The 15785-nt window shown below is 51.6% G+C and overlaps 5 protein-coding genes across 5 annotated transcripts; 3 read left to right on the forward strand and 2 right to left on the reverse strand.

Annotated features, from left to right (window-relative positions):
* Positions 1-3046: 3046 nt before the first annotated feature.
* Positions 3047-4992, forward strand: BBA_01636 (heat shock protein STI1; the record flags this gene model as incomplete). Its single annotated transcript, XM_008596733.1, has 4 exons — positions 3047-3117; positions 3187-4711; positions 4772-4920; positions 4989-4992. 4 exons carry the CDS (start codon positions 3047-3049, stop codon positions 4990-4992), a joined length of 1749 nt encoding a protein of 582 aa, XP_008594955.1.
* Positions 4993-5539: 547 nt separating this feature from the next.
* Positions 5540-7064, forward strand: BBA_01637 (ZIP Zinc transporter; the record flags this gene model as incomplete). Its single annotated transcript, XM_008596734.1, has 3 exons — positions 5540-5567; positions 5672-5827; positions 5911-7064. 3 exons carry the CDS (start codon positions 5540-5542, stop codon positions 7062-7064), a joined length of 1338 nt encoding a protein of 445 aa, XP_008594956.1.
* A 360-nt stretch (positions 7065-7424) lies between these two features.
* On the reverse strand, positions 7425-9531 carry BBA_01638 (allantoate permease; the record flags this gene model as incomplete). Its single annotated transcript, XM_008596735.1, has 10 exons — positions 7425-7519; positions 7575-7690; positions 7731-8021; positions 8061-8255; positions 8333-8524; positions 8625-8766; positions 8842-9065; positions 9169-9252; positions 9333-9339; positions 9402-9531. The coding sequence occupies 10 exons, from the start codon at positions 9529-9531 to the stop codon at positions 7425-7427; spliced, it is 1476 nt and encodes a 491-aa protein (XP_008594957.1).
* A 3254-nt stretch (positions 9532-12785) lies between these two features.
* Positions 12786-13825, forward strand: BBA_01639 (hemerythrin HHE cation binding domain-containing protein; the record flags this gene model as incomplete). The annotated part of the gene is made up of 2 exons (XM_008596736.1): positions 12786-12944; positions 13031-13825. 2 exons carry the CDS (start codon positions 12786-12788, stop codon positions 13823-13825), a joined length of 954 nt encoding a protein of 317 aa, XP_008594958.1.
* A 412-nt stretch (positions 13826-14237) lies between these two features.
* Positions 14238-15030, reverse strand: BBA_01640 (copper transport protein ctr4; the record flags this gene model as incomplete). The annotated part of the gene is made up of 4 exons (XM_008596737.1): positions 14238-14283; positions 14338-14433; positions 14517-14860; positions 14944-15030. 4 exons carry the CDS (start codon positions 15028-15030, stop codon positions 14238-14240), a joined length of 573 nt encoding a protein of 190 aa, XP_008594959.1.
* Between the last annotated feature and the right edge of the window lie 755 nt (positions 15031-15785).

Consider the following 15785-nt stretch of genomic DNA (forward strand, 5'->3'; position numbering starts at 1 on the left):
TTCCCTAATTGAACTAGTCTCCCATAGTAGCATATGACGCTCCGTAATCGTAATTGAAAATGTCCGCACGACTTCGTTTTGGTCGCCCATCGCTTGTCAACATATCGCGTCAACATATCGCGACAACACTAAGAGCTAGCTTTCTTTCGATGAGACAGCAAAGGGACCTAGCAGCCGCGGAACCGGGAACCCACCTCTTGCCGCCCCATTGTTATAACAGCCGGGTGCTCCCGCGAGCAGTGAGAATTTGCGACCAGAACAAACTCAAAAAGGGCTTGATGAGGGATGCCACACAGCATCAAGTTATCGGGTGGGGAGCAGAGCTGGCGGAACAAGGAACAAGCAAGCCGCAGCGCCACCATCCGCCCGGGACTTGTATTTACTAGGTTGTTTGGCAACTTGTGCAGCCTCGCCGCCTTTGACGTATGTCTCTCAATGTGCAGTCCATACACATTGTATCTTTATTTTGCAGTCGCATATCTCTCCTTGTCCGGTGCAGAAGTAAACTACTGCAAACGAGCGAAGAGGACGATTTGCGAGCCGGCAAACTTTGTCTCAGGCGACAAGTGTTTGTATTCGGGCCGTTCACGATTAGTACCACGGGACCCCGGATTTGCAGCTCCGGCAGGGCGCAGAGTCGAGCGCGTGGAGACGCCTTCTTAGAATGAGTGACCTGTCAAACTCCAGTGCAAAACTTGGGCCATCATATTTGCAGCTTAAAGTCGTCCAGACTAAATTAGACTGGCTAGCCAAGGCTTTTTAGCACAGGTCCATAATAGCTGCTCAAAGGTAGCCATGTAATCGGGACTTGGGTCGCTGAAGCCGCTCCTCGACACTATGGGGTGCGCCGCGGTTGCGGCGTGGCTTGCTTTGGTGGCATGATGGGTGCAAAATTGACATCAGCTTGACGAGAATTCTTAGATCCAGGGTCTATGGGTCGATGCAGGAATGTGAGACCTTGACATACGTAGTCAGCCCCGCGGGACTCTGAAAAAGTGCGGGCAACCACGCCACATCTTTTGCCCTGTATTAAGAATAAGCCTTTGGCCCGATCTTGCCATTGACTCTGCATGCGTCCCCTTAGTACCGATACCACGGTCTTTGGAAATGAAATACCACTTCACAAGGACGTCCGTGACGTGTTAACAGATGTGGTATGCAGGGTAGGTGTCCCAGGTTTTTGGCCTAATCTACGTGTGCTACACTCACTGTGTTTAAGGGATGATGAGCAGTCTTGCCAATTCTGCCAAATTCTACCAACTTTCAAAAAACCAATCGATGTAGAGCTCAGCCATCTATCATAATAGTAAATGCCCTCAACTGTGCAGAGGGATGTCAAACACCTCGGCGTATCTATACACAAAGCACATTTCAAGCACGGAATCAAAACCTATAGCAAAGAAGTACAAACAAAACGTTTTCCAGCGAACGGCACCTGGAAACTGTGGTCGAGTATCAATGCACCGTTGAATTCCAGGCTGCAGGACAATCCCAAGTCTCCGACGGCCTGCTGCCAATTTCTTTTCGAGCCTGTTATGTGATTATCGTAGGTCAGTAACTGCGCTTGGTGTCCCTAGAAGTCATATTGACATACTCGATGCAAGTACCGCTATCGTACGCCACCCGTAGAGCAAACAAATAGTTGGCGACGAAATTTCAAGCATGGATACAACATTCCGTTTGATGCGGACTCTCCCGCACAACTCATTGCGGGATATGACGGTCGGCGTTGCCATCTTGTGCGAGGCATGGTAAACATGGTATGACGTGTGCGAAATTTGTTTCATTCTCACAGCCAGATGTAGATTCCCCATCCGACCTCGCAGAGATTCGTCACCGGCTGCGTGTTGGTATGTGCCCCGAGGCTCTGATACCTGGACGACCGCATAGATTGACGACTAGCGAGTAGCCTGTTCAGACGAAAACGGCACGAGCGACAAGCTGAATTGACCCGCGTTCTCGGCCTGAACAGGATTTTGAATGCCATGCTCTTCATCTGCCGGTCGGTACGAATTTCTTGTGGGAAATGTTGCTTTTCTGGAGATTGAGGTGGCCAAGTTAGCTCGGGAAAGTGGCCTGGGTAATGGGAGGCTGGCGATCGAAGAGTATTAGGATAGAGTATGTTCATATGAAGAGAGCGGCCTGCACTCTGGTTCTTTTTGCGGGCAGTTCGCTGAGATTGGAGTATGCAACGTGATCATTCTCTGGTAGGCTTGCTCGCATCAAAGATGCATGTCTCGAAATAGGTTTAGGAGGGGTAAGTTCTGAACTGTGCTTGGAGGTGGTAACACAAGATGCTGTGTATTTTTGGATCCGCAGTGTTGAGCTGGCGGGATTGGCCATTAATTGATGTCTGTGCAGCTTTGTTTACCTCATGAACCAATCTGGCGCCAGCGGAGTAGTTTGCCCGCGACTTTTGTACCGGGAGGAAGAACCTAGCCAAATTCTGACTACAAGACAGAGTGGTTCGACGGAGAATGTGGGTAAAGACGAGGCTGTGATTTCCCCCCCTCAACGACATTGAGCGCTTGCGATGACAAAATCAGGACCATCTGAAGCTCAATGTTTCGGAGTAGGCTGGAGGAAGGAGTCATCTGGTAGGTAGAAAGCCCTCGCCCGAGGTATTCAAAACCGTGTTGACCGAGCTACGAAGTATATCGTATTGAAGCCTCGGGCGGTCGGTCGGGCATCTGCCCAAATGCCGTGTCCGACGCATCATGAAGTAAGTTGTAGCAACAAACAAGCCGGTGACATGACCGGCCAGACACCCCTGTGTGTAGTTGGAGACCCACACTAGCTCAGGCCAATAAGGTGGCCAATGCGGGGACGCCCATCGAAAGAGCTAGAAGGCACTTCAACATTGGAACTTCAACTTTTCTCCCCACCCTCCATTTATCGTCACAAGCCTCTCTAACCGTCAAGCCGTTTCAAAGTTTGCAAATTCAATCTTCGATATACCAGCACGCAGCAGAAGACAACAAAAAGCACAATTTGACTTTCACATCAAAACTTCTCTCCTATCCGGCAATCAACAACTTTGTTCGCCATGGCTAGCGCAGACGAGCTCAAAGCTCTAGGCAACAAGGCCATTGCCGACAAGAATTTTGATGATGCCATGTAAGTCTATTTCCAGGCCTTGCCTCAGTACATGATGATTTGACGATTGCGTATTAATGCCACCTCCAGTGACAAGTTTACTCAGGCCATTGCCATTCAACCCGAAAACCATATTCTTTACTCCAACAGATCGGCGGCCTACGCTTCCAAGAAGGAGTGGGACTTAGCCCTGAAGGACGCCGAGAAGACGACCGAGATCAAGCCGGATTGGGCCAAAGGTTGGGGCCGTAAGGGTGCTGCTCTTCACGGTAAAGGGGATTTGCTCGGTGCCAACGATGCCTACGAGGAGGGCCTCAAGCACGATGCTAACAATGCCCAGCTGAAGAGCGGTCTGGCGTCTGTCGAAAAGGCCATGCAGCAAGAGGCCGGTGGATTCCCTGGTGCTGGAGGTGATGACCCGGGGGCTGGGCTCTCGCGCATGTTCAACGATCCACAGCTTCTACAGAAGCTGGCGTCGAACCCCAAGACCAGCAGCTACCTATCTGACCCTTCTTTCATGGCCAAGCTGCAACAGCTGCAGAAGAACCCTCAAATGACTACCGACATGTTTAGCGACCCTAGAATGATTCAAGTGTTGGGTGTTATGATGGGAGTCGATATGGAAATGAGAGACAGCGACCCTCGCGAACAGGGTGACGTGCGCATGTCGGACGCTCCAGCCCCGGAGAGCAATCCGGCGGCTGACCAAAAGATGCCAGATCTTGCACCCGAACCCGAAGAGCTCGATGAGGAGGCTCTTGAGAAGCAGAAGGCCAAGGAAGAGGCTGAGAAAGAAAAGGCATTGGGTACCGAGAACTACAAGAAGCGCAACTTTGACGACGCTATCAAACACTACACCAAGGCTTGGGAGACATACAAGGATATCACATACCTCAACAACCTGGGTGCCGCGCTCTTCGAAAAGGGCGACTACGATGCTTGCATTGAGACGTGCAACAAGGCAATCGAAGAGGGCCGCGAGATATATGCCGATTTCAAACTCATTGCGAAGAGCTATGCTCGTATCGGAACAGCGTACGAGCGGAAGGGCGACTTGGCCAAGGCGATCGAAAACTACAACAAATCTCTGACCGAGCATCGCACACCCGATGTCCTCAACAAGCTTCGGGCGGCTGAGAAGTCCAAGACGGAAGCCGCCAAGGCTGCTTACATTGACCCTGTAAAGGCTGATGAGGCTCGTGAGGCCGGCAACAAGAAGTTCAAGGAGAGTGACTTTCCGGGAGCTGTTGCTTCTTACACGGAAATGATCAAGCGCGCTCCTGATGACCCGCGGGGTTACAGCAACCGTGCTGCGGCCTTTATCAAGCTGTTTGAGTTCCCAAGCGCTCTAGAAGATTGCGACATGGCCATCAAGAAGGATGTATCATTTATTCGTGCGTACATTCGCAAGGCACAGGCCTATTTTGGTATGCGCAAGTACTCGGAGTGCGTCGATGCTTGCACGGAAGCTTCTGCGATTGATGCGGAACATCACAAGGGCGCCAATGCCCGCGAAATCGAGCAGCAACAGCAAAAGGCCTTTTCAGCCATGTACTCGGCTCGCGACAACGAGACGGAGGAGCAGACTCGTGAGAGGCTGCAGAAGGACCCCGAGGTAAGTTTTGACAGTGCTGAAAAAGTGAAAAAGAGACGACCTTTCTAATACAGCCTACAGGTCATGAGCTTGATGCAAGACCCCGTGATGCAGTCGATTCTGCAACAGGCCCAGTCCAACCCCATGGCTCTCCAAGAGCACATGCGCAACCCGAGTGTGCGCACCAAGATTCAAAAGTTGATTGCCGCTGGCGTAATTCGTGTTGGACGGTAAGAGCATGATTGTATTATAGGTTTGCAGTTATAATGAGATTATGATATGCGCACTCTATTTATAGATAATTCGCCGTGACTTCCAATACCCATAGAAAGACCTGCACGGACAGACAGCACAATGGGTAGCCTGGAGCTGGGGAGAGCCCCGCAATCGCGACTCAAAATGCACTATAACGGCTTGGGTAAGGTACGATTCAGTGGCAGGCTGTACTCCGCTGAATTGTTAGGCCGTAGATAGCTCAGATGTGCGGCCACATGGGCACCATTCAGGTTATCTCCGGCATGCAATCACTGGAAAAACACCTGGTCGGACAATGACAGAAACAATGATATTTAGCCTATATTGATGAAATTTGAACGAGGTCAGCTAGAGGCTGGAGGCCAGAGTACCTTGATGACTGTGGCGCTGCTTGCATCAATACTTTCCGGCCGACGCCCTAAAACGCCCAAAAAAGGTGGCACCCCTGGTTTCTTTATTTGCTCAATGCTTGGCCCTGTACCTTTGTCTTGGTCAACAATGCACCCTCCTGTTTGTTACATTTGCATAAAACCCAACGGCGAGCCGCTGTCCTTTTCTCAAGACGCGTAAGAGCTTTCCGCAACAGCATTCGCCATGAGTGACTTCGCCGGCCTGGCACAAGGTACGTTTGGCGCTTGGGTACACGGCTTCGCCCTACTCGCCCCCCGGTTGGTCGATCTTACGTCTAGATGGAGGTCTCTGACATGGGACGGTTCCCCGTTACAGATGCCACGCAATGGTCAACCGGAGAGTTGTTGGCCGAGCTCCAACGCCGACAAAATGCAACCGGCCGACCGAAATGTGGTGGAAAGGGTCAGGGTTGGTATGACATGGCCGCCCACGTCTTTGCCCTGTTTCTGATTCTAGCCTTGAGCACGCTGGGTACGTCTTTTCTGTGTCTGCCTGATGTGATGCGCCCCAGCATCACGGCTTCGCGTTCTCGCTAACACTCGACAAACTGACAGCCTGCGGCTTTCCCCTGATCGGGCGACGCGCGACGACCGGACGATCCCAGGGCCGCCTCATCTTTTACTGCCAGCACATTGGCACTGGCGTATTGCTCGCGACAGCCTTTGTCCACCTCCTCCCTACGGCCTTTGAGTCGCTGACCGACCCATGCCTCCCCGAGTTTTTTAACAAGGGCTACACGCCTCTTCCTGGCCTGATCGGCATGGTGTCCGCCATCATCGTCGTTGGCGTTGAGTCGTACCTGACTGCCCGCGGCGCCGGCCACTCGCACTCGCACAGCCACGCTGCCTGGGAGGAGCTCGACTCCGAAGGCGACGAATTTGACGACGGCCACCGCCTGAACGGTCTCGCCGACCGACGCAGCCAGCGCCCCGACAACCTCATTGTGAGAAGCCCGGACGCTGAGGCTGCCGAGGGCTTGGTTGCTGGCGCCTCGCCGCTCCCAGGATCGACACCGACTACAAACCAGCCGAGGAAGCCGTCTCTCGATAATGCGTTTGCGGACGGCGACTCGGACCTCGACCTTGACATGGATGAGCTGGATCCCGTACCCAACGGCGCAAATGGCAATGGAAGCGGCCATTACGCAACGCTGAAGCGCGGCGGTCACCGCATGCGAGCAGACTCGAGCGGCCTGCCTCCTCAAACACCGGAGCAGCAGAAACGACAAATGCTGCAGTGCTTGCTGCTGGAGGCTGGTATTCTGTTCCACAGCGTCTTTATTGGCATGGCGCTGTCGGTCGCTACCGGCCCCGCGTTTGTAGTCTTCCTCGTCGCCATCAGCTTCCACCAGTCCTTTGAGGGTCTGGCACTTGGCAGCCGCATCGCCGCGATTCAATTTCCGCGCAGCTCTCCGCGCCCGTGGCTCATGGTCCTCGCCTACGGCATTACGACCCCCATCGGCCAGGCCATCGGCCTGTTCGTGCACCGCATCTACGACCCTGCCTCGATGGGCGGCCTGATTACCGTGGGCGTCATGAATGCCATTTCTGCCGGCCTCCTGCTCTACGCCGGCCTGGTACAGCTGCTCGCAGAGGACTTTCTCTCAGAAAAGAGTTTCAAGTTGCTTAAAGGGCGAAAGAGACTGCATGCCTATCTCTGTGTTGTTGCTGGAGCTACATTGATGGCGCTCGTAGGGGCCTTTGCGTAAAAATCTTGGGTTCATAGTACATAAATCAATAAAGCTGGCACGGCGTTGGGGCCTATGCTATTGCTGAAGTTTTCACCTGCATCAATCGATTACATGACATGATTCGCCTCAAGCCGACAGACTCCAACTATTCTTGATTATGACTTCTTAACCTCGGCGGACGAATCATGATTCTGCGTGGTGGCGCTTTGTACACGACTCACGCGAGTTTCAGCATCCAGCTTCTTATAGTCATCCTCCAGGCCACGTGCCTCTTCAGCAATGACTGCGGCGACTTGGGCATCCGCCTTTCTTTTGGGACTGCAAAAAGCGATCATGTTAGCAGCTGATGCCCTTGATACATGACACCCTTAACATGACTCACGCAAGGTAGCGCACATCCATGATGCGCAGAACAACGCAGAGGATAACCACCAGTGCGCAGAGCGCACAGGCAGACTGCCAACCGTAATTGTCTAATGAAAGCGAATTTAATCTCTGGCGTGCGGTAAACAATCCCGAGTAACTTACAGTATGGAGCCTGGCTAGCAGGCCAGAGGAGTACTTGGCTCCAGGCCGAAATGGAGTAGTAGCCAGCGATGGAAGCACCAACAATCAGGGTTCGACCTTCTGGATCCGTAGGCGACCTATGAAAACCCGTAAGTATAGGGGGCTACGGGAAGATACCGTCTGAAAAATGCTGACAAGTCGGATAGCCACGCCCAAATGAGAGGCGCAGTTCCTAGGGCGATTCGCTGAATAAAGTAGGCTGCGTATGCTGCAGAAAGCGGCGTGCTTTGAGGGTGCGCCGTCCAAACGCTCATGATTATACCGACCATTATGGCAATGATGGCTGGAAAATTGTGTGAGATGAAGTCTCTAGCTTGTTTTGTGGAATCAGACATGCCTTGCAAAATGATCAAGAGCCAGCGCGTGCGGAAGAAATCCGACATGTATGCCCAAACCCAAACTAAAGCGCTGTTTAGAAACACTGCCATCATTCATAGATTGGATAACTTGCCAAAGACGACTGTAATCGCGGAACCGCCAATGGGAATGACATTGACGTCCGTGGTAGTCCAACGTCGAGCGCCATCGCTCGTGTGCACAGATTTGAGGAACAAGCCAAAGTAATCAGCACCAGACGTGCCGAGCACCATTGCAATATACAAGACGGCAATCACATATACCAACCAACTTGTAAAGGTGCGTCTGTTGAAGAAAACGACTCCTGTCAGAGACGCTTCCAGTTGTGAATAAGCTCAAGGAACAGAAATAGGTGGACGAACCTCGCTCCGGACCAGGAAATGGGCTTGGCGTCGATCCGATTTGTACGAGCCAGGCGGCCGAGAGCCAGCTCCGAGTGAACTCTTTTGAACCAGAATGACCACGGGTTTGGCTTGTTTGGCATGTCTGGAATCATAAAGTAGCCAGCAAAGCCCCAGAATACGGTGATGATGGCGTTGACGACAAAGAGCCACCTACGATACGTATTGAATAAGTATAAAGAAACTCGGGCAAAAGAAGAAGAACAAGAAGGACAAGAAGGAAAAGAAGAAGAGAAGTAGTAGATTGGCGCACCTCCATCCGGCGAGGCCAGACTTGCCGCTCAAGCTGTTGATGATGGCAGCTTGCAGCGCGCCAGAGAGCATCTGTCCCACGGATTGACAGGAGTGGTAGAAGCCGATGCGCTTGGCCATTTCCGTCGGCGTATACCAAGACACTATTTTCAAAAACTCTTGTTCAGCATCCATGCGTGAATATTTTACGTCGTACCTGCTTTTTTTTTTGGACTTACTGAATAGAGTAATCATGCCAGGGTACGCAGCGCTTTCGCAGAGACCGAGAAAGGCTCGCAGCACATAGACTTGCTTTGCGCTGCGGGTCAGGGCAAACAGACCGGTAATGATGCCCCAGACGATTTCGACAGAAGGAAGCCACCAGCTGGGGCGGACATGTGTCATGATGATTTGCGAGGGAATCAACATGATGCAGTACGCAACGTTGAAATATGTCGTAAATCTGCAAAAGGGAAAAAGGTACTGTGTGTTAGCCAGCGTTCTTTGCGGGGCGAGCCATGTCATTGTCATGGACAGGAACAAAACAGGACATGTGTCAAACGTACAAATTCAACTCGTTTCCTTCGAGATGTAAATCTTCCTTCATGCCCGATACGTAGGCATTATTGATATTGGACTGGTCGAGATACCTAGCGTGCCCATATGTCAATCATGGGGGACGACGTTTTCGGGCGCTCCGAAACCAGAGAGAGTGAGAGAGAGGCAATACTTGATGACTAGGGAACCGGTGATGTTAGACTGAAGCTCAAGAGCAGCACATCTAGGAGGCTTTCTGTACCTTGAGAAATGCATCCAAACGTGAGGAGGAAAACATCGAGACGCGCGACAAAGGCCCGTTCCGCCTTGGACTGCTTCTCCGCATTCAAAGGCTCGTCCACCGCGGCCACCAGCTCATTCAGGTTCGCCATTGCTGCTGCGGCCAGACTGCTTGACTCTGGGCTTGTAATTGTCGAGACTAGAGGAACAAGAGGAGTAAAAAAAAAAAGTATCCAAGTATCCCTCACCGTGAATTGAATGTTACGTGGGGGGTTTTCTTTGGCTTATTAGTTTGCCGCCGCTTTGCTCGGTTGGGCGCCGATCTTTCCCCGCGTTCGCGGGGTGGCTGCAGCTTATCTACTCACCTGAGATGGATGTCGTTTGCGGGCGCTATTGAGCAGTTGAAAAGAAGTCCGGCTCTAATGCAACAAGATTCAAGGCTTTATAACACTGGCCAATCTGTTGCGATTTTGAACAAGTTTTGTACCTGTTGCAGTTACTGCTTGCCTTATGACGAATGCAGCCCTCTAATTCCTGGGAACAACACATAGGCCATCAAACAAGTAAACAGCAATATTTAACTCCCAGGAACATGGCAAGGAGCTTTCAAACAAATAGATAGTATCAGGTTATTCCCGGGGACAAGACATCGATTGAGGAAACATGATCGCAGCAATTTCCCTGCTCCTAGAAGTAACAGCTCATCAATAGAGAACACAGTGTTTCACTTGTTGTAGAATGAGCGCCATTACCTCAAGTGTTGATGGCATAGATGTCGATCGCGGCGGGACATACTTGATCCTTGCCGGACATTGACCATCTAAAAGCCTTGGCCCCATCCGGAGATCATGCTTCTTACCTTCCCCGCATTCAGGCATGGCTCTGGACGAGACCCAAGAGCCACACAGCGCTCTTTTGCGCGGTTTAAAACAGTCCGTCATCACCCATCGTCGCTGAGGCGCTCCCTAATGCTCACAGACTCTTTGATGAGGGCGCATATTCGGATTTGACCATCGTGTGCGGCGATGATCGTTACAGGGTGCATAAGGCCATCGTTTGCCCACGCTCGGAGTTCTTCGCCAGCGCCTGCAATGGCCCATTCCAGGTATAACTATCATGCCAGACCCTAACAATGCTGACCTCGAGTGCAACTTCAGGAGGGCGAGTCTGGCGTCGTCCACCTCTCTGAGGATGATCCCCTAGCAATCAAGATGATGATACACTACTTTTATCATCTAGACTATCCTACGGTGGTTCCATCAGCCGTAGACACAAACGAAACAGCAACGCCGTCCCTATCCACGTTTCAAAGCGCATACCAGCCTAATGAATCCGCACAGACAGTGTTTACAGCAAATTCCGCCAGCGTGATACTCTCCAGGAAAGAAAAGATCAGGTTAAAGAGGATGACGGAAAGGGAGAGGCGGGACCGTGATCTCGCTCAAACGCATGCCCAAAGCTCTGACTCGGTGTCGGCGACTCCAAACCTCTATCTACATGCCAAGGTCTATGCATTAGGGGAGAAATACGGCATTCATGACCTCAAAGGATTTGCCTTGCGCAAGTTCCACATAGAAGCGAAGCATCATTGGCAGAGTGATGATTTCTTACACGCTATCCGAGAGGTCTACACGTCAACAATAGATGAGGATCGTGCCTTACGGGATGTTGTGGTTGAAGTCGTCGGTGCGCATCTGGAGCTCTTGGATCAGCCAAGCTGCCAAGAGTCGATCATGGACCTCGAGCTTTGTTTCGATCTGTTGATGTATTCGCGTCGCTAGAGGCCTGTGTCGTGACCAGCTTAGGAGATATTGCTACGTATCATACTGTGAATTTGGGATGAATGACGAACTGCACATGCATGGTTCCTTCTCGTATGCTTCGCAATCCATTCACATGCTGATGCTTTAGTGTTGCACCCTCGAGCACGTTGCCCTCTCTGTGGTTGTTTAGGCGTGCAGGTCACACCTCGTCGCTGAAATCAAGTCACACTTGAGACAGCCTTAGAAGCCTCTATCGTCATTCGCCTATCTATAGAGGCACCCTTACAAGCCCGGCGGAAAGCATCGCATTGCGCTTCTCGACGTTGGATCGGATAGTGAGGACATCGCCGACCACATATCCCGGCAGCAACCCGTTTATGACGCATTCGAGTTTTGTATATTCAGGAAACTGTTTCTGGCCCCCTTGCGATGATGGTAGCCAATTATCTGCTTCGTTCTAGGGTAGGTACTGTACATCCCTGCCAAAGAAGTGTGATACAAAAGCATGCGAAGACAAGAAGCCAAACTCAGGTCTATAGCTAGGAACACACTTCTGGACGCTACGTACAAGGCGCGTTTATAAAGGGTCTGGTTTTGGCTCTTCGTTCTATTTCGTCCGCGACATGGAGGTCATTTTTACCCACCCACTGTTCTGTACTGTTGTTGTGCATCTTCAAACAAAGTACGTCTCTACAATGGCCACTCTACTAAGTCGCGCGCGTCTCGCAGACCAGCAAGCTCCCCTACTATCCAGCAACTCCAAACAAGTTCTAGACAGCGTCCGTCATGACGCCCGCTGCCCGTTTTTTTTTTCAGCTCTCGCAATGGTTTCACACTTGCACGAAATTATTGTCAGACTGCGACAAAGAGCAATAATAGCTTGAAGACGCGCCGCTGTGGTTGGCCAAGTTGAATGATATCGAGACGCCGGAGCTGAAGCCGCCTTTTGGCGGCTGTAATTAGAACTTAAAGTATATTGAACTGAAACCATGGTAGTTTGAGTTTTTTCTCCCCCAAACATGCTGACCGATCCAAAGACTTGGAATAATCTGCTGGTGGACAAAGTCACCGTTCCAGCAAGATGCTTAGGCGGCCAGCAACTTTACTCTCTGAATATTTGCTGCAGCCATGATATCTTGCCTTGAACAAACTCTTCACCACCTTGCTAGTCGGCCAGGCCTTTCCTTTTAGAAACAGCCTCTGCATTCTCGTGGCAGCGCTTTCTGAACTGCTCTTGAAATTCGGCATCAGGTGGCGGCTGCAATGTCTACTCAGTGAGTCTTTTAAAAGCCTTAGAAACATAATAAAATAGCTAAAAACAAAAAAAAAAAAAAATGGATGAACAATTTTGGAAAATCCGAGCATACTTCCACTGGCGCAGCAGGCCGCCTTTCGGCCGCGTAATTGCACCTTCCAGCACCTCAGCGGGATGGAACCACCTGAAACCGGCCAATCGGGGGGCGCTGTAATCTAAGCATCCCGCCTCGGCTCAACAGGCGATTTAGCTGGTGTGATTGATGACTGACAATGGGGTGACGGAACTACTGAAACAGGCCACTCCTTGTCAATCCTGGCCATTTTCAAGGGCATCAATATCAGCAGCGCCGCCTTTTCGAATTACTTTACTTATAAGCTCGTCCAACATGTCCATTATTGGCACTCTTGCGTTTGGGACAGCATGTCTCGCGACCACGAGCTTCTTCAACTACTCGCCATACATGACCACGACCTCGGCCCCGGCGTCGCAATGGGCAGACGCGCCAATCCCGCTCGTGGCCACGCCGCAGCACCTCACAGAAAAGGTATGAACGGCCGTCTACATTCTGGCCATCATGGTGTGAAAAAAAAAAAAAAAACAAGTCTCACCTGAAAACTTGACGGTCTCTAGACTGATCTCTTTACGGCCGGCGCCACGCACATGGCTCTCGTCCACAATGCCTTGATCCGCGGCTTCAACTCCATCTACCAGCAAGCCCCCTACATTGACGAGCAGCTCTCGCACGATTTTATCCAGTACTCGCTGACATGGGCCTCGTTTGTCACCTCTCATCACCACGATGAAGAAGACAATCTCTTTGGTAAAGTGTCCGACCTGCTCGACGACAAGACCGTCTGGGCGGAGACACACAAGGAGCACGAGGCCTTTATCGACGGCGTCGTGCAGTTCCAGACCTACCTCAAAGACCTGTCAACGTCTTCATCCAAGCTCCTCTCGGCCGACGAGCTGCTCCGCATCATGGACTCGTTTCGCGCGCCGTTGGGCGACCATCTCCACAGCGAGGTCCAGACGATTGCCGCGCTCGCCGCGCATCCCCAGGCCCCCGCCGAGGGCAGCGAGGAAGCCGCCGCCGCCGCGCTCGTCTTCAAGACGTGGGGCAAGAAGACGGTCACAAAGGCCGGCCTGCTGGACGTGGTGCCCTTCTTCTTCCTCAACCTCGATCGCACGTTTGAGGGTGGCCGGTGGGCGCACTGGCCGCCGATGCCGGGCCCGATTCGCTGGATCCTGACCAACGTCGTCGGCACGTATTACGGAAACTGGTGGCGCTTTGCTAGCTGCGGCGCGGATGGCAGCCCGAGAGAGCTGTTTGCGCTGGAGCTGCAGGCGAAAAAGACGGAGCCGGCGCAAGACCTGGCTGCGACGTCGGCTGGCGAGAGCCGTACCGCCCATGCCGATGAGCTGTAGAGTGGAAAAGCCCGCGTTAAGGGGCGGAAATGGCTGGGCATGTGCCATGTTGAATAAGGGACTGTATTATCTCCAAATTATTGCATTTGCTCCAAGGGAATCGCTAAACGAATCTTGATCCATTAAAACCATTGTAACCATGTAAATACCTACTAAGTTAAGGAACTACGAAAAGTTACTATATAGTATATTATAGAGGAAATAAAGTATTTTATATATAGTTATAACTAAAAAGAGGTAAAGAAGTACCTTATTAATTACTACTTTAAGTATAATACTAAGAAAAGATATAGCTTATAGATTAGGTTATTAAGGTATAATAAAATACCCTTAGCTAATAATTATTATATAATAAGTAAATAGCTTATTATAACCATTACCACGATCCACAAACTTTCTGCTTGCTATTTGCTTAACCGCAGCAAACAGTAGCCTCCTTGGTGCCGCTTGGTTCATCCCTACCACCATGTTAATACAAGTAGCGTATGTGAGTATCAAAGGGTTACACTTACGACACGGCAATTGGCTCCCAGTTGAAGGCCATGTAGCCAATGAATGCGCCGAGGACGATGCAGAGTAGAATGTAGCCATTGTAGTACATGGCGAACCTGCCGTTTGACAATTCTTGGTTAGCAAAATCTGGCTTCGCATACGGGGGTTTGGCCCGCCAGAGAGACAAGGGACAACTCACAGCATGACAATGTAGGCGACTCCAAACTGGAGCATGTGCAGAAAGGCGCGGGTGGCCTGCTGCACCAAGCTCGGACGGAAAGGCGGGATCGGGGCACAGGGGGCGACGACGCCCTCGGAGCTGTCCTTGCGCGAGGCCGCGGCGCCGCCGTTTTGGGCGCGGAACTTGGTAATGTGCTGGCCGGTGATGAAGCGGTCAAACTCGCGGGTGGCGCGGCGGAGAGCCTCGAGGGAGATGACGAGGACGAGAGCGAGAATGCAGGCGCCGGCAAACTGGCCGTTGGTCGCAATGTAAAACTTCTCGCTGAAGAAGCAGCTGCCGATGGTGTTTGCATTGAAGAGCATCTAGAGAAGAACAAGGGTCCATTAGTTAGTTTCTCGCCGTCTTCAGTCTTTGTCTCGAGATGGGCGTCGTGAGAGGAGCTTACGCTAATCTGGCACTGTCGGTCGCCGCTGCCGCCCATGTCCATGCCGCCGTGATCCATGCCGCCGTGGTCCATTCCGCTGTGATCCATCTTGATGTGGTATGTAGAGTAAGCAGTTCGTCGGTAAGCTGGTAAGTTTTCTAGGTTTGTACAGAGAACTCTGCGGTTGAGGAAGACTCGAGGGGAAGATCTAGACGAAAGCAGAAAATAATGCCGAGGTGTAGGTTGCTTGTTTTTTTTTTCAGCCTACAAAGTGTAAAAAAAAGGCAGAGACTTTTGGGAAACGGTCGAGGTGGGAAGGTCAGGAACTTTATCGCCAACTCGCAGCTTTCCTAGGTACCCAGGTAGACAAGGGACCCTCGGCCTAGCCTTGCCTCAGAAAAAAAACCTGCTCACAACCCCTCAAATGCCAACGCCTGCGCAAATTGATCGCATGTTTCTCCGTGTTTTATTACTTTTCTGTAGGTCCCGCGTTTACCCTTGTACAAGCAAGTGGGCGGCAGGGTCTGAGCAGGCAGACAGGCAGGCAGGCACCTGGAAAGTCACCCAGCCGTCTATTTAGCGCGCCTTTAACATTTAATTGTCACAAGTCGTGACAGTGAAGAAACAGCACTTAAGAAAAAAACCCTTGTGGGTAGATTTTCCCGGGCTAGAACATAAATGGTTCACGGTGTCACACCACGAGCGCAGGATTGAGCAGGTTTCCCGCTAGATAAGTGGACGAGATCAGACGTGGCTGACAAACTAGCGAACGGGAGCAGATGCGAAATGCAAGCCTCCCTTTTTTCTTGGCCGCCTGCTGCTTGCTAAATACTTGCACGAGCGCGCGGAAACGGCGAACAGAG

Source organism: Beauveria bassiana (assembly GCF_000280675.1).
Source record: "Beauveria bassiana ARSEF 2860 unplaced genomic scaffold BBA_S00003, whole genome shotgun sequence".
Classification (NCBI taxonomy): Eukaryota; Fungi; Ascomycota; class Sordariomycetes; order Hypocreales; family Cordycipitaceae; genus Beauveria; species Beauveria bassiana.